The sequence below is a fragment of the Oncorhynchus mykiss genome, chromosome 15 (genome assembly GCF_057628025.1).
Source record: "Oncorhynchus mykiss isolate SJ-2025 chromosome 15, ASM5762802v1, whole genome shotgun sequence".
Lineage (NCBI taxonomy): Eukaryota > Metazoa > Chordata > Actinopteri > Salmoniformes > Salmonidae > Oncorhynchus > Oncorhynchus mykiss.
The window spans coordinates 54,314,712-54,338,898 of NC_143036.1; the positions used below are offsets into that span (position 1 = coordinate 54,314,712).

Genomic DNA, 24,187 nt, shown 5'->3' on the forward strand with positions numbered 1-24,187 from the left:
CCTTCCTCGCCTCTTTTCACCTCACGCTTTCGCAATCCCCACCAACTCACAAGGCAGGCAATATTCTTGACCTCATCTTTACTAGAGGCTGTTCGCCTACTAATGTCACTGCAATCCCAATCCAGGTCACTACTTTGCTTCCTTTCTGTCTCCTTTCCTCCAACCCTAACCGCTCAGCCCCTACCCAGATGCTCATGCACTGTCACAATATTGACTCTCTCAACTCTTCTATCCTATCATCCTTCTCCCTCCTGTATCCTGATTCTGCATCTTCAACCCTACTCTCCTCCCTTTCCACATCCTATGACTCGCACTGTCCCTTCTCCTCCCGGCCAGGTCGGCCCTCCCCTCGCTCTCCTTGGCTGAGTGACTCATTGTGAGCGTACAGAACAGGGATGAGGGCAGCTGAGCAAAAATAGCGCAAAACTAAACTTCCAGAGGACCTATCATCCTTTCACTTTCTCATCTCTACCTTCTCTTCCTATGTATTCCTCTGTAAGTGGCTGAAGCCACTTTCAATTTCAAGCGTCTGCCTCTAACCCTAGGAAACTCTTTTCTACCTTCTCCTCCCTCCTTAATCCTCCATTCCCTCCCTCTCTGCCGAGTACTTTGTCAACCACTTTGAAAAAAAGTTTGACTACATCCACTACTCATTCACTCAGCCTATTGAGTCCACTGGTCTCAATCACACAGAACTACCCGTATTTCTTGAACTCTTTCTCCCCTCTCTCTCCAGATGATATCATGTGACTAGTAAGGTCTGGCCGCCCGACAACCAGCCCGCTCGACCCCATCCCCTCCTCCAGACCATCTCTGGAGACCTTCTCCCATTCCTCACTTCCCTCATCAACTCATCCCTGACCACTGGCTGTGTCCCCTCTGATTTCAAAATGGCCCGAGTTGCTCCCCTCATCTGACGTCGAAAACTATAGACCTGTATCCCTTTTTTATTTGATTTCCAAAACACTTGAGCGTGCTGTCTGATCAACTTTCTTGTTATTTCTCTCAAAACGATCTTCTTGATCCCAACCGGGTCACTCAACTGAGACTGCTCTTCTCTGTGTCACGGAGGCTCGCCTCACTACCGAAGCTGACTATCTCTCCTCTGTTCGCATTCTCCTAAATCTATCCTCTGCCTTCGACACTGAACCATCAGACCCTCCTCGCCACCCTCTCAGGGCGGGGCGTCTCAGGCTATACACACTCTTGGATTACATCCTACCCTGCAACGTGGAGAGGATGTGTGTCTGCATTCCATACTCTCACTACTGGTGTCCCCCAGGGCTCGGTTCTAAGCCCTCTTCTCTTCTCTCTATACACAAAGACACTCGGCTCCGCAAGAAGGGAAGGCCTGCCCACTCAAAGACCTCGCCATCCCAGTTGACAGTGTTGCCCTTCCATAGTGCAAAGAACCTTTGTGTGAAACTGGACAACACCCTGTCATTCTCTGCAAACATCAAAGCAGTGACTTGCCCCTGCAGGTTCATGCTCTGCAACATCTGTAGAGTACGACCCTACCTCACACAGGAAGCGGTGCAGGTCCTAATCCAGGCACTTATCCTTTCCCGTCTGGACTACTGCAACTCATTGTTGGCTTGGCTCCCCGCTTGTGCCATCAAACCCCTACAACTTGTCCAGAACGCTGCAGCCCACCTGGTTTTCAACCTTCCCAAGTTCTCTCATGTCACCCCGCTCCTTCTCAGTTGAAGCTTGCATCCACCACAAGACCATGGGGCTTACCTACGGAACAGCAAGAGAAACTGCCTCTCCCTACCTTCATGCTATGCTGTAACCCTACACCCCAACCCGAGCACTCCGTTCTGCCACCTCAGTTCTCTTGGACCTCCCACCCCTACGGAAGGGCAGCTCCCTCTCAGTCCAGCCCAATGGTGGAACCAGCTTCCCCCTGAAGCTAGGACGGCAGGGTCCCTGTCCATCTGCAAGAAAACATCTGAAATCATACCTCTTCAAACAGTATCTCAAATAATCCTCCTCGTCACCGCGACCCCCCATAACCTTAATCAGCACTTGCACTTATTGAGGAAAAATGTACTTCCTGTGCCTGTCCCACCTAGCTATCTTAAGATTAATGCACTAACTTTAAGTCGCTCTGGATAAGAGCGTCTGCTAAATGTAAATGTAAAAATGTCAAATGTGAAAGAAGTTCCCTGTCATGTGTGTTAGTATAAATACATGTAAAGCCAACCTGCAATTTTTCTTGCTGTTCAGTGGTCATTTACATTTGACGTAATACACATACATGTTCGAGTTAAATGTCAGTACAGAGTTAAAGTGAAGGAGAAAAGTCTGTTCATATCTATCAGCAAAGAGGAGACCAATGCATTGACACATCACAGTGTCAGCAAGGATAGGGTGACCTCTTCACCCCATTGACAGACATGGAAGTGACAGGGACTGACACGGGGTTGGCACAAGGCACAGATCTGTTTTCAGGGCAGACGGGTCTGAAGGCTCGGAATCTGAACATTCCACAAAAACAACTTCCCAAAGGCAGTCAGCAGGCGTACAGCTGAGTCACACTGGACTGTACAGTGGCACCCTCCCTGCATACCTCATAAGCTTACAATAACATGTAAAATATGAAAAATAAATCTGTGTTTTTCCAAAGGTTTGGTTTTCACTTGCGCCTGCACTTTCAGACATTTCTGTTGCACTTACAGGTGTGTGTGGGGCTTAGGAAGTAGAGTGGACGTATAGTCAAAGTAAGACATTACGGCTAAGCAACTGTGCCATTAAAGATGGCAGGTGCTTCCTGCAGTATGGCTCCAGACGGGTGACATCGATGCCATGTGGCTACACACACACACACACAGTCGTCTAGTGATAACACGTTCATGTGCTATTCCATCACCTCACCAGACTCTCTTAATTCCATCCTCACTTACATTCTGATCTGCTGGGAAGTGTCTGTATTTTGTTGCTGTACATCGATAACTGAAGTATCCGAGCCAGTGAGAAGTGTTAGAGCTGTACTGAGATAGGTGTACACACACACGCGAGTAGCTAGTAGCTGCCTCATATGAAAACAGTCTCCCGAGGAGGTCTGTCTGTAACTTCACCGCCTAGAGAATAATTACAGGAAAGGACACATGTATACACTCAAGGCAGCCTTTGGACTGGAGCAGAAATTAGAAGGGCAGTCTTGGGCAGGAAATAGTCGAGTGGTGGCGGTACATGTTTTAAAAATAGTTTTTTTTGGGAGAAGTAGCACAACGTAGCAAGGCAACGTAGCAAGGCAACATCTGCACGAGAGAACACGGGTCTGTATTCGCTTCAGAGAATGGTTAGCCACAGAATAGAAACGAGAGGAAGTCATCTTATTTTAGCCCATGTGTGTGTGTGTGTGTGTGAGTGTGTGTGTAAATAGCTCTCCCATCTCTATCTAATGGTGTTCAGGGTCCAACTCAACTGGCTAATAGGCATCACCATGGTAACCCAGAGAGATTGACTCACATACACACACACAGCCAGGAGGCTGACAGAGAGAGCAGCGCAGCCTGACTATAATCCTCTGCCTACAGGAGCATACACAGACTAAAATCACTAGCCCAGGGGCACACTGAAAGTGGGAGAAGACTCTCTGACAAAGAGATGTATAAATGTTGAGTTACTGTAGAAGGCAAAACACTAGGGGACACAGCGAACGCTTCCTCTTTTTGTGTTTCTCCTTCTATGAATGAATGTACACCGATTTTTTTTCTTAATTCAAACAATGGCTTTGTGTTTATTTCGCAAGTGCATTTTACTGTACACTTTACTATGTACAGTTATTCATGCCAATATACAGTCACCGGACAGTTTATTAGGTCATCTAGTATTGGGTTGAACCCCCGTTTTTCCTTCAGAACATACCACACTTTGCCTGGGGTTCAATTGTTTCTCAATTGTTACCAAGGGACCTAACGTTGTTGCACTGTTGTACTGCGCCGCTATTTGTCTGTTTGCAGGCTACCTGTTAGCTTGCACGATTCTTACCATTCTCCTTCGACCTCTCTCATCAACGCGCTGTTTTGGCCATCAGGACTGCTGCTGACTGGATGGTTGTGTTTGTAGCACCATTCTCGGTAAACCCTAGACACTGTCGTGCGTGAAAAGCCCAGGAGGCCGGCGGTTTCTGAGATACTGAAACTGGCGTGTTTGCTACCGACGATCATACCTCGCTCAAAGTAGCGTAGGTCACTTGTTTTGCCCAGTCTAACGTCAATAGAGCAGGTCTTCTTAATATAGCAGGCCACGTTACTCCATTTTCGTGAACGCGGTGGTATACCTTGTCACGAGTGTAGATTTACCTGCAAAACCAGTGCAGTACAGACGTGGTTCTGTTTTGACCAAAGAAGAGGCTGGCTCCGTGGGCGGTTTCGTACCTGGCATGATGATGTCAGAGAAGCCCAGTTTCTTGGTGATGGACACTCCTCTGGTGAACAACACCATGTACTCTCTCCTCAGCTGTTCAATGTCCCCGTGCAGCAACTGGAGAGATACAGCCAGGCCTGGGAACAGAAGAAGCCCACGCAAAATGTTTAGAATTAAAGTTATGAGTCTTGAAAACGTGACATGTAGTAAGATATGACTCACGTGCGCATGCATGCACGTGCGCGCACACACACACACACCGTGAGTCAGACTACGGTATGCTTTAAGAAGAAATAATAAGAGAAAGCATTGGTGTCGTCTGCATCTAATATATTGGATAGCATGTAAATAACAGACTGTGGCCTTGGAATAAAACCCCTGCTTCTATTTTCAGTATTTTTCATGTTCATAACGTTTCATATCTCCTTGATGCCATGCTAGATATTGCTCCGGTTTTCAGGGAAGTGAAAGAGGCTTTTGGTCATCCAGGCCATTGATCCTGTCATTCTGGGTTTCAGGTCACTATGTTCTCGAAATTAGAAACTGTGACATTTGTCCGGACTGCTAAAATAAGAATCGAAAGTACTCTGTGGCCCAAGATGGCAAGGGTTTCATTCCCCCAAACTACAACATCCACACACACAGACGCACACACACTCCTCAAACAGACTCGTCTGTCACAGCTCAAACCACAGGAAAACAGAGACAGCGGTCTTGTAACAACACTGAAATCCTTCCACAGTAACGTTATGGTTTTACATGGCACAGTCCAGGCTTGATCAATAACAAAAGAGACACCCATTAGGTTTGGGGGGGGGGGGATTCCACAGTGCTTGGGGCATGTCCGCCTTGCCCTCCTTTTCATGTGGATGAAGCCTAATGACACAGCACAGCCTCACAGCCACTCCAGGGCCACAATTAGGCAAACCCCTGCTTCATTACCATTCTATACAGTAACACACAGTGTACTCAGTGCTGCCAGCCTGCCTGTCATCGCTTTGACAAACTCTCCCCTCTGTCCTCCTCACTGGCTTTTCATCAACTTAACAGAAGGAGCACAGGGAGCAACAGGATGGAACATTTCTCTTGTTCAGCAACAACACATGGCCTTGTGCTGTTCCTGTCCTTGGTGGAGCATTGTTCTGTCACTTTTGCTGACTCCGTACCCTCTCTCTCTCTCCCTCTCTCTATTCCTGCTTATTCTCTCTCTCCATATTGTCTCTCCCTCGCACTCCATGATTATTCAAACCAATATAATTTCCCACATTCCTCTGCTCCAGATTTGATCATATTTTTTTTAATTTGTCTCTCCCTTGTTAATTGGCAAGCAGCTAGCTAATATCTCTCTGGCTGAGAGTCAGGTCCATGGCTGGTTTTGGTTAGTAGTTGGAAGCTTTTACACAGCAAGCCCCGCTACGCAGCACAGCACTGCACTGCACACCACCACTCCATTTTAATTGTTCCCCTGACAACCAGACTAATGAATTTAAGGCCTTTAATTATGCAAGGTATTCCACCGTCTCCTGCATCAATGATCTATAAGTGCAGCGAGAGAGAGAGAGAAGATGAGCGGAGTCACCTGGCTGCAAGGCCGAGTGGCTCAACTGATTGTCTTATAGTGCGGTGGTATAGTAGCCTGCTGCAGCACAGCAGGACGTGTAAGGGGCTGGAGGTGATATTGAAATGAAGCGGATACACACTGTACAGTAGGAATGGTGGATGGCTTTAAGTACACAGAATTATAGGGGGGGAAAAAATCCAAGTGAAATGTAAATGGGGTTTGTTCTGTAGAAGTCAACATTTCTATCTCTTCAGAATGCCTAATCTGCTTTTATGCACAGCATGCTGTTACTAGAAAACGATTTCAGACGCCGGATTTCCATGGAACTACTTCATATGCACTGTAATTATGTCAAAGTTTTATGCAGAGTCATAATTAATGAACGTGCCCGCTCTCCCCAATGAAGCGAACCGGTTTTGACAGTATTCATCATCAACTACTGTATCAATCCATATTGCATTCATCATTCAGTTTCATTTTTCAGCGGCTGTGAAACAGAAACGGGAAGCCTGATCCAGCGCTCCGTGTGATCGATGATACAATCTGGAAGGTATCCGATGGAAAGAGCCGAAGTCACCGATAAACAACTTAACAGGCCATGTGCAACTGAATATAATTCCACTACAGAGGTGGGCAGGGTCAGCGTGTGGAATGGTGTGGTGTGGTACGCATCTGCACAGACGAGCAGTGTGTGGAACACGCTGACCCCTGATCACCACACCGAGCAGGTGGCTTCAACATCAGGTCAACCTCGAAAAGAGCATATGCAAAGGTCCCATGTCTCTAGCTCATACTCTCTCATTCAATTTAACAGAGATGTAGCTGTGGGTCAGATGAAGTAAACAAACCGTATCCGCCAAGTGTGCAAAACATTAAGAACACCTTCCTAATATCGAGTTACTGACACAAGGAGGAGAAAACCGGAGACTACAACCAACGTGTGTCAAGTTTGAAAGTTTCCCCCAAAAATATTGGTGTCAACTGTTAGGACGAGGAATAACAGCTAGATTAAATCCAACGAAAGCCGCTGCGTGAAGATGCACACAAACATGAGCTGACAATAACAGACTATTTTTCACTGCTGCCATATCTACACTTATACTCATTATAATGCCGTTGTTGCTTTTGTGCTGAGTTTCACTATTTATCCAGGCCACTCGGCGCTAATAATACGGCTTAGGCTACTTTTTCATAATTTGACCTCGTCTCTTTTGAACATGTGTGTTGGTGGTTGGGTTATTGTTATTTTGTCCATATAAGAAAAAGCTAGTACCCCGATCCACTGCATACGCTTTCTGTTTCATCGCTGTAACAATGGCACCCCACAAATAAAAATGTATTGAACCCGTTCACCTGGATTCACCTGGACAGTCTGTGTCATGGAAAGAGCCGCACTCAGTGCAGAAACAGCATGTGAGGTGGGGGCGGCAGGTAGCCTAAGCAGTTAAGAGCGTTGGGCCAGTAACCCAAAGGTTGTTGGGTCGAATCCCGAGCCGGCAAGATGGGGAAATCTGCCGTTACGCCCCCCCTTGAGCAAGGCGGCCCCCAACAACAACAACTGTTCCCCGGGCGTCCATGACGTGGACGATGATACGAGTCATTCATTTACTTAGTGTTGTTTACGCGGTTCCAAATTGTCTGAAAAATTATATTTATAATAACCTTCCTTTTTCCTTGATCTCCTTCGTATTGTTATTATTACTATTATCATTATTAAGATCATCGTTATAATATAAGTAATGTCATTATCATTGGTAGGCGTAGCACAGCAGCCTGGTACAACCACCACTGAGCTGTAGACCTAGGAGCGCATTCTGTTTAGTCTTAATACCGTAACTTACTTAGGTCTGGATTTCAATAGTTATACAGGCTTCTGTATCAACCAGTCATTTATCCGGTCATGTCATCACACAGCATACGAGTCATTCATGATTTGAAATGCTATCATGCATTTTAGCGCTAAAATAAAATAAAGCGACCATTGAATAATTAGCGCAAAACAATAAATAGGCCAAAGTGTTATATTTCAGAAATTGCATTCACGAATAAATGCGACAGGTTTTAGCCTTTGCTGTAATAAAAGTTTTACAAATATATATACACAGACTCTCTGGTACACTTATACTTTTTTAGTGTTGTTTACATTGTTCCAAACGGTCAAAAAAGATATATTGTAATCTAACAGCACCAGTTTGGCACACACATTACGCACGCAGCACATGTTCCTTAGCTTCTTTATCTACAGTATTTTCCACAACTAGTCACGTTTATTCCAAAACATTCCCTCGTTTTTGTGTTTATTTGTCATGCCCACCGCATTCATTTTGCTGTTCAGAGTTTGTTATAACCAACTTATTGATGTGATTATGATATGCTATAGGTCGGGACCTGTTGGTCACGTGCATGCGATGCATATAATGTGCCTTGTCAATTATGCAAGGGTTGAGGGAAAAGGGATTTTTTTTCCTAAACAAAATTAGGGATTTCGGTAACATAGCCATTTCTGATTCAGGGGGGTTAAATGCGGAAGACACATTTCGGTTGAATGCATTCAGTTGTGCAACTGATGAGGTATCCCCTTTTCCCTTCCCCTTTGGTGTTGTATTGAAGCATACAGTATCATAAGCTGCTATATACACCACTACCAACTGCCTGGTTACCACTTCTTCTATATTCAGCAGAGCAGAACACTGAAGTGTTATTGGACCATATCATCCTGCAAGGAAACTGCCACAAATAACCTCAAGTTCTAAACTTCCTCAACTCTTCTGCAACCTCTTGAAACAGCGACACTTATCTTAAAAGCATCCTTTTAGTTAACATCTAATATGCATGTCTTATCTGATAAACAGCAACATAACAGGCTACTCGATACTACTACAATATGCAACTCATCTTATAGAAGTTATCCATTCTACTCCATGGAGTCAGAGAGAGTGCAGTAAAATGGTTGATGAAAGTTTATCTCTGTGAGGATAATGTTATCTTACTTAGCGTCAATCCCCCGTTCAATTTTGTCTGGGAATGTATTCAAATTTCTGGCTTATCAATTGAACTGAGCAAATGACATCTTAATTTATTCCAAAGCCAATCTTTCATCTGGGATTTTAGCTGGCGCCGGGCTGGATATTGCGATTGCTAGCTATTAGGGCTGACCCCAATTAGTCGACTGGTCGATTGTTTGGTGGATAGGCTGTTGGTAGACCAAATTTCTTTAGTCGAGCAGTAGCAAAATATCATGGTGCACAAGACACCTGTCTGATTGGTGCCTGCGAGTGGACTAATCGATTGTGGAGGCCGTTTGGATGACACAGTCCGTCAGTCTAAGACATGGTACTGAAATCCTATATGGTGTTAACATGTAAGAACAATGGTGCAACACAAATAGACATGTCAGTAAGTGTGCTTTTTCCCACATTGGGTAGTGGTCGCTGTCCGGGGTTCTGAAACACATCAGAGCGCTGATGAATTGGCGCATTTCAATAGACCATGTTGCTATGTGCATAATAGTACAGTTAACCAGCATATTGGTGTTGAGAACAATGTGGAGGAGGAAGCAGAGGAGTTAGGAGACGAGAAAACAGCCCTTGCCTTTATAGTCTAAGAAAAGTGAGGCTAGAGAAAACCCCAACTTAATTAGGAACTGTAATCATTAGCCTAACTTAAAATGTGCCTGGCTTTATAAATCATCCATACACATCTACAGAAATAAGACATATACTGTTTCTGTTGCCTGTTTGAGTGTTTGTTTCATAGTCTACTGATTCCGTGAGCACCAAGCCTAGCGCAACCACCTGTCGAGTAAACAATTTCACAAATCCGTCTGTTTTTAATTCTTTGCTATAAAAGGCTTTACAGAATGTATTCAATAGAAGAGACTCTCTGGTATTTTCTATCATTTACTTAGTGTTGTTTACGCGGTTCCAAATTGTCTGAAAAATTATATTTATAATAACCCTCATTTTTCCTTGATCTCCTTCGTATTGTTATTATTACTATTATCATTATTAAGATCATCGTTATAATATAAGTAATGTCATTATCATTGGTAGGCGTAGCACAGCAGCCTGGTACAACCACCACTGAGCTGTAGACCTAGGAGCGCATTCTGTTTAGTCTTAATACCGTAACTTACTTAGGTCTGGATTTCAATAGTTATACAGGCTTCTGTATCAACCAGTCATTTATCCGGTCATGTCATCACACTGCATACGAGTCATTCATGATTTGAAATGCTATCATGCATTTTAGCGCTAAAATAAAATAAAGCGACCATTGAATAATTAGCACAAAACAATAAATAGGCCAAAGTGTTATATTTCAGAAATTGCATTCACGAATAAATGCGACAGGTTTTAGCCTTTGCTGTAATAAAAGTTTTACAAATATATATATACAGACTCTCTGGTACACTTATACTTTTTTAGTGTTGTTTACATTGTTCCAAACGGTCAAAAAAGATATATTGTAATCTAACAGCACCAGTTTGGCACACATTACACACGCAGCACATGTTCCTTAGCTTCTTTATCTACAGTATTTTCCACAACTAGTCACGTTTATTCCAAAACATTCCCTCGTTTTCATGTTTATTTGTCATGCCCACTGCATTCATTTTGCTGTTCAGAGTTTGTTATAACCAACTTATTGATGTGATTATGATATGCTATAGGTCGGGACCTGTTGGTCACGTGCATGCGATGCATATAATGTGCCTTGTCAATTATGCAAGGGTTGAGGGAAAAGGGAATTTTTTTCCTAAACAAAATGAGGGATTTCGGTAACATAGCCATTTCTGACCAAAAAGTTATGTTGCAGCTTCAGCAACACGGACAGCGAGATGCACACTGTTGATGTTCTGTGGTGGTCGCTGCAGCAGAGGAGAGAGAGAGAGACAAGGGGTTCTAGTCACACACAGTCACTCGCTGTCTATTGTTTTTTTAACACAGTGCAGTAGTCTGAGCAGGGCACGGCACAATCAAATCGTTTGCGGCCAGACTCCCTCTAGTCATTTGTGCGTCGTAATTATTTAATCAAACATTTTGCGTAAAGCATCAGACAATCTCAATGCATACGGTCGATTTGAATAAAAACACACAATGTTGTCTATATCTGGAAAAAATGGCCGTTTAAAAATGTCAGAACAGATGACTCTTGGTCGACTAACTGTCGTCATTAACTCTCAGATGCAGATGTCATGTAAATTCGCCGTGGATAGCGCAGTACGCTAAATTACTTTGTGTCAGTCATGGTAATTACTGTGTTGCTGCTGCTCCCTCCACTACTAGATTATTCAAATTCCCCTGAGTTTTGACTGCACCTCACGCAATTACCGCTGGTCTTTCGAGGCGCTGAGGCAGAAATAAGAGCAAACTTGCAGATCTGTCTCTGAGATCAACTCTGTTTATGGCGATTCAAATCCTATAATCCATCCCAGTGGTTTCTATGTGGAGAGGATACAGGCCAGTTAGCTACTGATCTTATGGTTGTAAACATGCTATATAAGAATAGGGCAAGGTAGTTATTGAACTTAGCCGTTGTCGATGCACACGCACGTACCCATGCATGCACAGACAAATACACACACACACACACAATATATAATTTAGGGCTATTTGAGAAAAAGATTTGTACATATGTTAGAGGCTCCTTCATCGACTTTCTTGCCATCCGATTTACCATTTCCTCTCACAGCCAAAACCTAACGTTCTCCTCATATCCGTCAACCTGTTGCTAGGGAGAACTGCAGACGGTCAGTTTCATATGAAGGGGACTGCTATTTATATCAGTTCAATGCATATTGAGCTGTGCAGGCTTCCCGCGGAGCAGCGAGGTACAAGCCCGGCTACGGGGGAACTCTACAGCAGAGAGCTAATCGGCCTGCCATTAAACTCCCATCCATCGCATCTCACACATTTTCAGTTTGCAGAAATGTAGAGGTATAATGTTTTCGATAGAGGTGAGAAATACAAAGGGAGGTTGTTCCTTACCTGTGTTGGAACCCGATAGGTTGTATCTGGAGTTGACCTTCCTGATGATGTTCTCGTGGATTTGATACCACTCGCTTTCCGTGGTACATCTGGAACACAAAGGCCAAGCATGCATGATTTGGGTCAACAAGATTAGCCCAATAACATTCTTGAACTTTCTAATATAAATCCAATGAAACACAAGGGTAGAGAAGGGTCACTTCTCTGGGCTAAATAGTATCGGCATATTGTCCACCCATTTCAGCCAATACTGTATGTAGGTCAAACCGTTACTCTGTCCATAATGGCTATTTCAATCCCCTCGGCATGCATCTAGAGTGCTTTAATAGTACCCGTGTGTGTGTGTGTGTGTGTGTGTGTGTGTGTGTGTGTGTGTGTGTGTGTGTGTGTGTGAGTGAGTGAGTGAGTGAGTGAAAGAAAACTGGTCAACGGTATCTGCATACTCTGTGCATTTTGCACTAGCTCAGCCAGTATTGCCTCCATCATTATTTCATTGTCTGTGAGAGGGTACAGAAGTTCATTGTGAATTATGGCGTCTGTGTAAAATGCACTTTCGATTTGATGGAAGGTGACTCACGCGTAAACCTTCAGTAGGTGGTCGTCTTTAGAGTCTGCCGTGAGGAGGTCTGCGATACTGACCACAGCACAGCCGAAGGGCCGTCTGTACTGGATACTACACAGGTTCTTCTTCTCCCCAGCACCCATCCGCCCTGCAACCAACACAACGACAACACAGTCAATGTCTGTACATCAACGCTCTGTAGTTACTATATTATAGTGTGTTACCACTATACTATAATTACTGTAATACATAATACTATATTATTACTGTGTTAGAGCTGTGTTCATTTATTTTTTATGTATGCACTATAAATGTAGTGTGTGACTAACTAAGGGGGTGGATGGGGGGGGACACTGGAATCTTACCAATTCTCATTATGTGAACAACAATGTAGACGTCTTTTCTGAGATCGCTGCTCCCCAAATCCTGAAGAGAGAAAAAAAAAACATACATTTTTAATCAAAGGGTCATGGTAGAATCCTCAACACAATAACAGACAAAGCGTCATGTGCCATACTTCTACTACTTCTAGAACCTTCTAGGGTGCATAGAAGACACAGTGAAGTTCAGTGCTCACCACAAAGAGGGTGCATTGTCTCTCGGTCTTCTCCGGCGACTTGGGCACTCCGTTCTTATTCAGTCTGACAAAGAACCGTTCACTGGAGGAGGAGAAAAGAGGAGAAAAGAGGAGTGGAAGAGAGGTTATTCACTGTCACGCCATGAATAAAATACATGTTGGGGATGACCGTAAACATGACAGAGGAGGGAAGATGGCTAAAACAACAAGCTAGCTACTAGATGTGGTCTCCCACATGAGAGTAGTGTACTAGAGTACAAGCAGATGTAGAATACTAGTAGTGTACTAGAGTACAAGCAGATGTAGAATACTAGTAGTGTACTAGAGTACAAGCAGATGTAGAGTACTAGTAGTGTAGCACAGTACAAGCAGATGTAGAGTTCTAGTCTACAAGAGTACAACAAGAGGTAACCCAGAGGTAAGCTCCTCCATATTCACAGAGAGTGCGAGCCCTAGGGCAAAATAAGAGGAGGAGAGGAAGAAGGAGAAGAAAAAAAAAGAAGGAGAAGAAGGAAAAAAAAAGATGAAGAATTAATGCCATAGCGCCATGACGAGATTGTACCCAACATATCTGGCAACACAGACAAAATATGCTTCAATTCTATATCGGACATCGCAAGACAATCATGCTTCCTTTCTATGAAACTAGATTAAATATTCATAGAATTTTGCAAATTCTTCAGGAGAGATACTAACCCAGTTCTTGGACTGTCAACCAAAGGAAAGGAAAGTGAGTACGTGTAGATTAGAATGAACAAAGAAAAGTGTCTTGCAATAACATTGGGGATACACTGCGATGTTGGATGTTATTGTAATTTTGTAGTATGGCAAGGAGATGAAGGGGGAATTCATAAAAACTGTATAGATCATGGAAGAAAAGCAGTGAAATGGCAAACATCGCAATATACACCTGCATATGAAAACCACACCTGTTACAAAGTGACAGAAAGCTAAACCACACACAAACCGAAACTGGATACATTGTAAACGCAGGTCCAACATAGAAAAACTTGTTTTTGCAGCAATATTTTGGGGGGAAATAACCTAACGTGGTGAGTGATGAACATGAATCTCATGACGCAAGTGGCGCTATGCAGACAAAATACACCCACATGAAATGTCTAGTTTGACCAGCTGTTTTCAGCAACTGATATGTTTTTTATTTGGCTGTCATATCGCCAGGTTTGCTAGCAACAAACTATTGAGCTAGCTTCTAGCCTAGTGTTTGATGTGCAATGTGGTGTCCTGACGAGAAGGCACTTTGCCAGACAAAATTGGGCATCATCACCTCATTGTTATGGAAGTAACCAAATGAATGTCAATAGAAAACAGCTTAAACAAACACAAATGCAGCTAATTTGCTGTTATTCTGGCTGCAGAGGTCGTGACTGTGTTAGCCGCAACAAATTGGCTAGCTTGCAAGCAAGGGATTGCTTGTGGCAGTCTCTATGGGGGTGCCACAGGGTTCAATTCTCGGGCAGACTCTCTTCTCTGTATACTAACATCCAGACGAGCTTCAATGCCACACAACTCTCCTTCCGTGGCCTCCAACTGCTCTTAAATGCAAGAAAAACTAAATGCATGCTCTCAAACCGATCACTGCCCGCACCTGCCCACCCGTCCAGCGTCACTACTCTGGACGGTTCTGACTTAGAAGATGTGAACAACAACAAATACCTTGGTGTCTCATTAGACCGTAAACTCCTTCCAGACTCACATAAAACATCTCCAATCCAAAATTAAATCTAGAATCGGCTTCCTATTTTGCAACAAAGCATCCTCCACTCATGCTGCCAAACATACCCTCGTAAAACTAACTATCCTAACGATCCTCAACTTTGGCGATGTCATTTACAAAATAACCTCCAACACTCTACTCAACAAATGGGATGCAGGCTGTCACAGTGCCATCCGTTTTGTCACCAAAGCCCCTTATACTACCCAACACTGCGACCTGTACGCTCTCGTTGGCTGGCCCTCGCTTCATATTCGTCACCAAACCCACTGGCTCCAGGTCATCAATAAGTCCCGCCTTATCTCAGTTCACTGGTTACCATAGCAGCACCCACCCACAGCACGCGCTCCAGCAGGTATATTTCACTGGTCACCCCCAAAGCCAATTCCTCCTTTGGCCGCCTTTCCTTCCAGTTCTCTGCTGCCAATGTCTGGAACGAAATGCAAAAATCACTGAAGCTGGAGACTCATATCTCCCTCACTAACTTCAAGCACCAGCTGTCAGAGCAGCTCACGGATCACTGCACCTGTACATAGCCCATCTGTAAATAGCCCATCCAACCACCTCATCCCCATACTGTATTTATTTATTTATTTTTGCTCCTTTGCACCCCAGTATCTCTACTTGCACATTCATCTTCTGCACACCTATCACTCCAGTGTTTAATTGCTATATCGTAATTACCTCACCACCATGGCCTATTGATTGCCTTACCTCCCTTATCTTACCTCATTTGCACACACTGTATATAGTAGGTGTATATGGTCGACCGATTCATCGGAATGGCTGATTAATTAGGGCCGATTTCAAGTTTTCGTAACAATCGGAAATCGTTTTTTGGACACCGATTTGGCCGATTTAAAAAATGTTTTACACCTTTATTTAATCTTTATTTAACTAGACAAGTCAGTTAAGAGCACATTCTTACTTTCAATGACTGCCTAGAAACCGTGGGTTAACTGCCTCGTTCAGGGGCAGAACGACAGACTTTTACCTTGTCAGCTCGGGGGATTCAATCTTGCAACCTTACAGTTAACTAATCCAATGCTCTAACCACCTGATTACATTGCACTCCACGAGGAGCCTGCCTGTTACGCAAATGCAGTAAGCCAAGGTAAGTTGCTAGCTAGCATTAAACTTATCTTATAAAAAAACAATCAATCAATCATAATCACTAGTTAACTACACATGGTTGATGATATTACTAGTGTGTCTGGCTCCATATAATCGATGCGGTGTGTATCGTTGCTCCAATGTGTACCTAAACATTAATGCCTTTCTTAAAATCAATACACAGAAGTATATATTTTTAAAACCTGCATATTTAGCTAAAAGAAATCCAGGTTAGCAGGCAATATTAACCAGGTGAAATTGTGTCACTTCTCTTGCGTTCATTGCATGCAGAGTCAGTGTATATGCAACAGTTTGGGCAGCCTAATTTGCCAGAACTTTACGTAATTATGACATAACATTGAAGGTTGTGCAATGTAACAGGAATATTTACTTATGGATGCCACCCGTTAGATAAAATACAGACCGGTTCCGTATTTCACTGAAAGAATAAATGTCTTGTTTACGAAGATGATAGTTTCCAGATTCGGCCATATTAATGACTGTGTGTTATCATGTTATAACTAAGTCTATGATTTGATAGAGCAGTCTGACTGAGCGATGGTAGGCAGCAGCAGGCTCGTAAGCATTCATTCAAACAGCACTTTCGTGCGTTTGCCAGCAGATGTGTATGACTTCAAGCCTATCAACTCCCGAGATTAGGCTGGTGTAACCGATGTGAAATGGCTGGCTAATTAGCGGGGTGCGCACTAATAGCGTTTCAAACGTCACTCGCTCTGAGCCTTGGAGTAGTTGTTCCCCGCGGCTTTTGTAGAGCGATGGGTAACGCTGCTTCGAGGGTGGCTGTTGTCGTTGTGTTCCTGGTTCGAGTCCAGGTAGGCACGAGGAGAGGGACGGAAGCTATACTGTTACACTGGCAATACTAAAGTGCCTATAAGAACATCCAATAGTCAAAGGTTAATGAAATACAAATGGTAGAGAGAGAAATACTCCTATAATTCCTATAATAACTACAACCTAAAACTTCTTAAATGGGAATATTGAAGACTCATGTTAAAAGGAACCACCAGCTTTCATATGTTCTCATGTTCTGAGCAAGGAACTTAAACCTTAGCTTTCTTACATGGCACATCCTTAAAAATAGAACTAATGGTCGCGTCCTTAAATATAGAACTAATGGTCGCGTCCTTAAATATAGAACTAATGGTCGCGTCCTTAAAAATAGAACTAATGGTTGCGTCCTTAAATATAGAACTAATGGTCGCGTCCTTAAATATAGAACTAATGGTCGCGTCCTTAAATATAGAACTAATGGTCGCGTCCTTAAATATAGAACTAATGGTCGCGTCCTTAAAAATAGAACTAATGGTCGCGTCCTTAAATATAGAACTAATGGTCGCGTCCTTAAATATAGAACTAATGGTCGCGTCCTTAAAAATAGAACTAATGGTCGCGTCCTTAAATATAGAACTAATGGTCGCGTCCTTAAATATAGAACTAATGGTCGCGTCCTTAAATATAGAACTAATGGTCGCGTCCTTAAATATAGAACTAATGGTCGCGTCCTTAAATCTAGAACTAATGGAACTTGTGACTGGGTTGCATCTCTTTTTTTTCGAGGAGTAAACGTCTGTTTTAATATAGTTCTCTCTGGTAACTGTGGTATAAACGGGATAAATCCCTCCGTCTCGTACACTACCCTCCGCCTTGTCCCGCTGAGTCGTCCAGTATTTCCAAGGTAATGTACAGAACGTCAGCGTTTATCCCTTGCATAATAAACTTCTGACTTGTGTTGCTATCTAGAAACATAAATTATAGATGCTGTTAAAATGATTAGAAATAATTGTTGTTTACAGTAACCGCTAGTATTTTACTTTGCATCATCGTCTGGCTGCAAAACAGTTGACCACAAGCCACATTATTTGAATATGTAAATAGCATGCTTATTATAAATACTGAGTATATGCAAACTCAGAAAAATCTATAGAATGTGCATTTAACCTACTGCAGCATAACACAACTAAACTCAGATGCTCCCATGCTGAAAGGATAGGGAGGAGAGTGACTGTCAGACAGAGGACACACCACACCATCCCCTGCCGTGTTTGTCCCATCCTACTGCCAACGGCCAGCTAATCCCGTTAGGTGACTTTCACAGCCCTCACATAAGCAGAGAGAGAGAGTCTTGTAATGCTGGGACAGCAAGCCAACTCCAACTTCGCTGCTACAGCTATAGCATTACATGGACCGTTAGCTAGCTAGCCTGTTAATTCAGCAAGCCAACAAGATGATGGACAGATTCCTATGCATTAAGCATGGGAGTCACACACACACACACACGCACACTCCAATCTCTAATTAACACTACATTTTTGAAACCTCATCCTCCAATTACCAGCCGCCCCAGTGCATACAGGTCCCTGAGCCCCCCGACACACACACACAGCTGCAAGGCTGCTGATCCGGTGGCTTCAGACCACTAGCAGGCCCCTAGTGGGACCATATCACTGCCTATCAGCAGGTTCATTTAAATATCATGAATGGCTTCCCTCTCCCTCCATCCCTCTCCCTCTCATCACATAGTCCATCTGCGGTCCTCAGGGCATTTGTAATTTCCTCCCCTGGTATCGATGATTGCGTTAGGAAAGAGATTCAGACATGAGCGTGGGCCAGAATGACCTGGCTGGTGCAGTGTTGATGACTGGCTAAGTTAACCATGCTATACAGACAGTCTCCAGGGGAAGAGGAGACAGGATATCACTCCACAATGGGCTGTCTGAATCAGTCTGAGGGACTATCATATAGCCACACAATATGGCCTACACAAACACTCACAGACAAACAGAGAGTGTGTCACATAGAGGAGTGTGTCACATAGAGGAGTGTGTGTCTCATAGAGGAGTGTGTGTCACATAGAAGAGTGTGTCGCATAGAGGAGTGTGTCACAGAGGAGTGTGTGTCTCAGAGAGGAGTGTGTGTCTCAGAGAGGAGTGTGTGTCTCAGAGAGGAGTGTGTGTCTCAGAGAGGAGTGTGTCTCAGAGAGGGGTGTGTCTCAGAGGAGTGTGTCTCAGAGGAGTGTGTCTCAGAGGAGTGTGTCTCAGAGGAGTGTGTCTCAGAGGAGTGTGTCTCAGAGGAGTGTGTCTCAGAGGAGTGTGTCTCAGAGAGGAGTGTGTCTCAGAGAGGGGTGTGTCTCATAGAGGAGTGTGTCTCAGAGGAGTGTGTCTCAGAGGAGTGTGTCTCAGAGGAGTGTGTCTCATAGAGGAGTGTGTCTCATAGAGGAGTGTGTCTCATAGAGGAGTGTGTCTCAGAGAGGAGTGTGTCTCAGAGAGGAGTGTGTCTCAGAGGAGTGTGTCTCAGAGGAGTGTGTCTCAGAGAGGAGTGTGTCTCAGAGAGGAGTGTGTCTCAGAGAGGAGTGCGTCTCAGAGAGGAGTGCGTCTCATAGAGGAGTGAGTCTCATAGAGGGGTGCGTCTCATAGAGGGGTGCGTCTCATAGAGGAGTGTGTCTCAGAGGAGTGTGTCTCAGAGGAGTGTGTCTCAGAGAGGAGTGTGTCTCAGAGAGGAGTGTGTCTCAGAGGAGTGTGTCTCAGAGGAGTGTGTCTCAGAGGAGTGTGTCTCAGAGAGGAGTGTGTCTCAGCGAGGAGTGTGTCTCATAGAGGAGTGTGTCTCAGAGAGGAGTGTGTCTCAGAGAGGAGTGTGTCTCAGAGGAGTGTGTCTCAGAGGAGTGTGTCTCAGAGGAGTGTGTCTCAGAGGAGTGTGTCTCAGAGAGGAGTGTGTCTCAGAGAGGAGTGTGTCTCAGAGAGGAGTGTGTCTCAGAGAGGAGTGTGTCACATAGAGGAGTGTGTCTCATAGAGGAGTGTGTCTCATAGAGGAGTGTGTCTCGGAGAGGAGTGTGTCTCAGAGAGGAGTGTGTCTCAGAGAGGAGTGTGTCTCATAGAGGGGTGTGTCTCATAGAGGGGTGTGTCTCATAGAGGAGTGTGTCTCATAGAGGAGTGTGTCTCAGAGGAGTGTGTCTCAGAGAGGAGTGTGTCACAGAGGAGTGTGTCTCATAGAGGAGTGTCTCTCATAGAGGTGTGTCTCTCATAGAGGAGTGTGTCTCAGAGGAGTGTGTCACATATGAGTGTGTGTCTCAGAGGAGTGTGTCTCAGAGGAGTGTGTCTCAGAGGAGTGTGTCTCAGAGGAGTGTGTCTCAGAGGAGTGTGTCTCAGATGAGTGTGTCTCAGAGGAGTGTGTCTCATAGAGGAGTGTGTCTCATAGAGGAGTGCGTCTCATAGAGGGGTGCGTCTCATAGAGGGGTGCGGCTCATAGAGGAGTGCGGCTCAGAGGAGTGTGTCTCAGAGGAGTGTGTCTCAGAGGAGTGTGTCTCAGAGAGGAGTGTGTCTCAGAGAGGAGTGTGTCTCAGAGAGGAGTGTGTCTCAGAGAGGAGTGTGTCTCAGAGAGGAGTGTGTCTCAGAGAGGAGTGTGTCTCAGAGAGGAGTGTGTCTCATAGAGGAGTGTGTCTCAGAGAGGAGTGTGTCTCAGAGAGGAGTGTGTCTCAGAGAGGAGAGTGTCTCAGAGAGGAGTGTGTCTCAGAGAGGTGTGTGTCACATAGAGGAGTGTGTCACATAGAGGAGTGTGTCTCGGAGAGGAGTGTGTCTCGGAGAGGAGTGTGTCTCAGAGAGGAGTGTGTCTCAGAGAGGAGTGTGTCTCAGAGAGGAGTGTGTCTCAGAGAGGAGTGTGTCTCAGAGGAGTGTGTCTCATAGAGGAGTGTGTCTCATAGAGGAGTGTGTCTCATAGAGGAGTGTGTCTCATAGAGGAGTGTTTCACAGAGGAGTGTGTCTCATTGGGTCTGTGACACACACTCCTCTATGAGACACACTCCTCTATGAGACACACTCCTCTATGAGACACACTCCTCTAACACATTAAAAAAAGTATCACCAATTCCAAGCGTACCAATCAACATCCAAGCCATCAGTGAATGTGTCCCCACTACACCATCTGTGACAACTCTCATTAGACTGCTGTTGTTCTACTGGCTGCTCTAACAATAGATGATCGTTTAGACAGCAGCTAGTGCCCCATCTCCACTCATCCATCCATCCCTAGTCTTGTTAAATCTGACCGGAGCGCGGAAGAGGAGAGGGTACCCATTAGTTTCTATGACAGCAGAGAGACAGGGGCTTGACTGAATGTTGGTAGACCTGCGAAGTAGAGAAAGAGAGTACAGTGTCTGAGTGTCATCCACTCTTCAGAGGGGTTGTAGTTGTGTGTGTGTGTGTGTGTGTGTGTGTGTGTGTGTGTGTGTGTGTGTGTGTGTGTCCATGCTAGGGTCATTAGATATAACACACATGCCATGTCTGACTCTGAATAAGTGCTTCTGCTGAGCTGGTGGTACTGGCATGGCTTCTCTTTCCTCTAACTGTGGTTGAGAAAGAGCAGGTCGGACCCCCATCTGGCTCCAGTCTCACCCCGGACCAACAACACCATCAGGACTAATTAACTGGCTGTCAGCCAGGTAGAGAAAACAGCCTGGGAACTGACAAAAAGTCCACATCCCAAATGGCACCCTACTACTTTTGACCAGAGCCCTACGTCAAAAGTAGCGTGTGCCATTTGGGATGCAGGCAGATTCCCCTTCAAGACAACATAGGTGGAAGGAAGATAAACTCAGCGGACACTCAGAGCTCCCAGACAACGGAGGAACACTTGGCAGACAGCTGAACAGCCCTCCCCAGCCAGAGAAAGAGAGAAAAAGAGAGGGGGAGAAAGTCATTAGTTAAGACGAGATAAGATAAAATGCTGCTTGCAAAGAGAAACTCATTCATTTAACGTGACAAGTTGGCAGGGATGAGTTCTCTCATGTCTCTGGGCTAGAAGATGCACAATTCTGTCAAGTCTATACCAAGGTGAGAGTCATATAAATTATATCGTCAGAATCGTTTGAAGGACTATGTTTTGTGGGGGGGGGGGGTATTATGTCTATATTTGTCAAGGAACTGTGCAACAGCTATGAAATAGTTCTAAGCACGCTTCTTAAAACATTTCAAACGGCATATTATTACAATGAAGGACCGATTATCTGGCACAGGTACTTAGTGGCAAGCTTTTTAAAAGAAAGCGAGAGAGAGAGAGCTGGTTGGAGCGAAAATTATATACTCTGCGATCAAGTTGCTCGCTGGGAAAGTGAAAAAAAGAAATGGCCTTCATTATCATGGACTTCAGAGCCGTGAGTTACAGAGCCAAGAGAACAAACTTAAATAGGCCCCTTTTTTTTTTAAAGTGAGTCCCACTGGCACTCTGTGCAGGTAGCTATTTTATTCACAACGTGCTCTGCTCTTATTCCCCTGTGCACACTCTCGACGTTCAGGCACACCAAAAAAAACACGCCACCAACACAAGTATGGAGCAGGGAAGGTAAAAATAGATGTTCTCTCGTGTGATATTAGTCACAGCAACACACAAATGGGGAGAAGTGTAGTGACTAACTAACTATAGGTTGAAAAGATTCCGGGGAGGATAAAACACGACACAGCAACATCCGTTGACAATTATCTGGACAACCAACTCTGCAACGAATTCTAGGACTTCAGTCTACCGATGCCGACGAATAACTGTGTTACTAGTAATAGTTGACTAGATACACTTGGCTTCTCGTCCCTGTTGTACATGCTGAAACATTCATCCCATCACTGTCGGCCTAGTTCCTGTCATGTTAGCCAACAGGGTACAGACATCAGACACTGTCGTACAGAAAGAGGGCGCTTGAGCCTCTATTCACATTTCCTTTTCTGTTTTGAACAATGGATTCATTTGCGAGTTGAAATGGAATTCCGGCGCTTTGACTCCCAACACTCAACTCTATAGAGGAAACAGTGACGTTAATTCACACCAACATTCTCACCAACGCTATGAGTGTGTGTGTGGTGTTCCTTCCCAAAAAACCACCCGTGTGCCTCCCTCAGAACTACTACCACCAGCCATGGCCGACCCCAAACCAACCCAGTGACGTGGCTTCGAGACAGACGTGTGTTTACAGCCAGATGAAAGGAACATGGCCTTACCCACCTCAACTATGCCACCAGTTAACGGCTCATTGTGACGCAGCGTTACAGTCCAGGAGGATTAGCTACAAGTGTGTTAGCCTCAATGGAGGTCAAGGGAAAAACAACAGATAAACTGGTTGCTACTGTAGATGCCAGAACTGGTTCAAAATGTAATCCCATTGTTGGTTGTAAAGAAACCCAACACAAGGTGAACAGTCAATCCTGTTCACTTCAAAGCCACACCATGAGACCCTACTTACCCACCTACTTAAATATATAATGCAATACAATAAAACACAAATGTGTTCATCCCTTTCAATTTGATTTGTGGCAGTCGCCAGTGGATGTAAGACACACTATAATTTACACTTTGAGCACACACTTGGAAAAGTCAGCAACATATCGATAGGAGCATATCGCTGAGAATGCATGCCCAATACAGTGTTTCATTCGGAGTAGTATACCCGTGTAGAACATACAGTTACAGCGGTTGCACCGTTTACCTGAGTGGCCTGTTCTCCCTGCCGTCGTAGATGTGGAAGAACACCTCCAGCTCCTCTCCCAGGTTGGAGCTCATCAGGCTCTTCATGTGGACGAAGAGGTGGTGCGTGCTGGCCGGCACCGGAGTCTCCTTCTTACGGTGACGGTGCTCCATCTGTGGTGTGGGCAAACAGGATCAGAGATCATCTGGACGGTGCAAAAACACCAGTCTAGTCTAGTGGCGCTTTATCGTCAAAGGATCAGAAATGTCAAAGCCCTGATGGACATCAGTCGGCGCAAACACGGGTCTAGTGGTGGTTTATCATCTGAACTAGGGGAGTCATGAAGACCGTAAGCTAACGCTCTGTGATGTGTGCACACAGGATTAGACATGTCAAAACCCTGGATGGTCATCGGCTTGTGCAAACACACCGGTGGTTTAGTACCCGGAGGTGTTTTACTATTGTATGTAACAGCCTTAACATTGGCTCTGAGTGCAGAGATTATCCCATGAACACAATTTAAATCACTTGCCCTTTTTCAATGAACTGATTTATTCAGCTTTGACATTCATGAAATATTGAACGATCTAATTTGACTTGAATTAAACGCTTCAAAAGGGGACCTAGCTCTGTGAAAATAAAAGGCGGCATTGGCTTTTAAGCTGTTCTGTCTACTCTGGCGTTTGCCTTTCATTTAGGAGAGGAAAGCGCTTTATATCTGGTTGAGTAGAGCAGGTAAAGGGGGAGAGGGGATTCAGACGCACTACAGGTGAAATGTTTGGGGTCACTTACAAATGTCCTTGTTTTTGAAAG

The 24,187-nt window shown here is 44.6% G+C and overlaps 1 protein-coding gene across 8 annotated transcripts in view; it reads right to left on the bottom strand.

The window, feature by feature from the left end:
• The window catches only part of LOC110490257 (dedicator of cytokinesis protein 4), a 146,289-nt gene that overhangs the window by 67,858 nt on the left and 54,244 nt on the right, over window positions 1–24,187 (bottom strand). For all 8 annotated transcript variants that reach the window (XM_090200376.1, XM_036944557.2, XM_090200375.1 and 5 more), the window contains exons 8-13: window positions 23,396–23,547; window positions 13,065–13,146; window positions 12,853–12,913; window positions 12,503–12,635; window positions 11,926–12,014; window positions 4,386–4,511 (exon numbers count right to left, since the gene is read on the bottom strand). In XM_090200376.1, coding sequence (XP_090056502.1) covers window positions 4,386–4,511; window positions 11,926–12,014; window positions 12,503–12,635; window positions 12,853–12,913; window positions 13,065–13,146; window positions 23,396–23,547 — 643 coding nt within the window. The remainder of the gene's footprint in view (window positions 1–4,385; window positions 4,512–11,925; window positions 12,015–12,502; window positions 12,636–12,852; window positions 12,914–13,064; window positions 13,147–23,395; window positions 23,548–24,187) is intronic.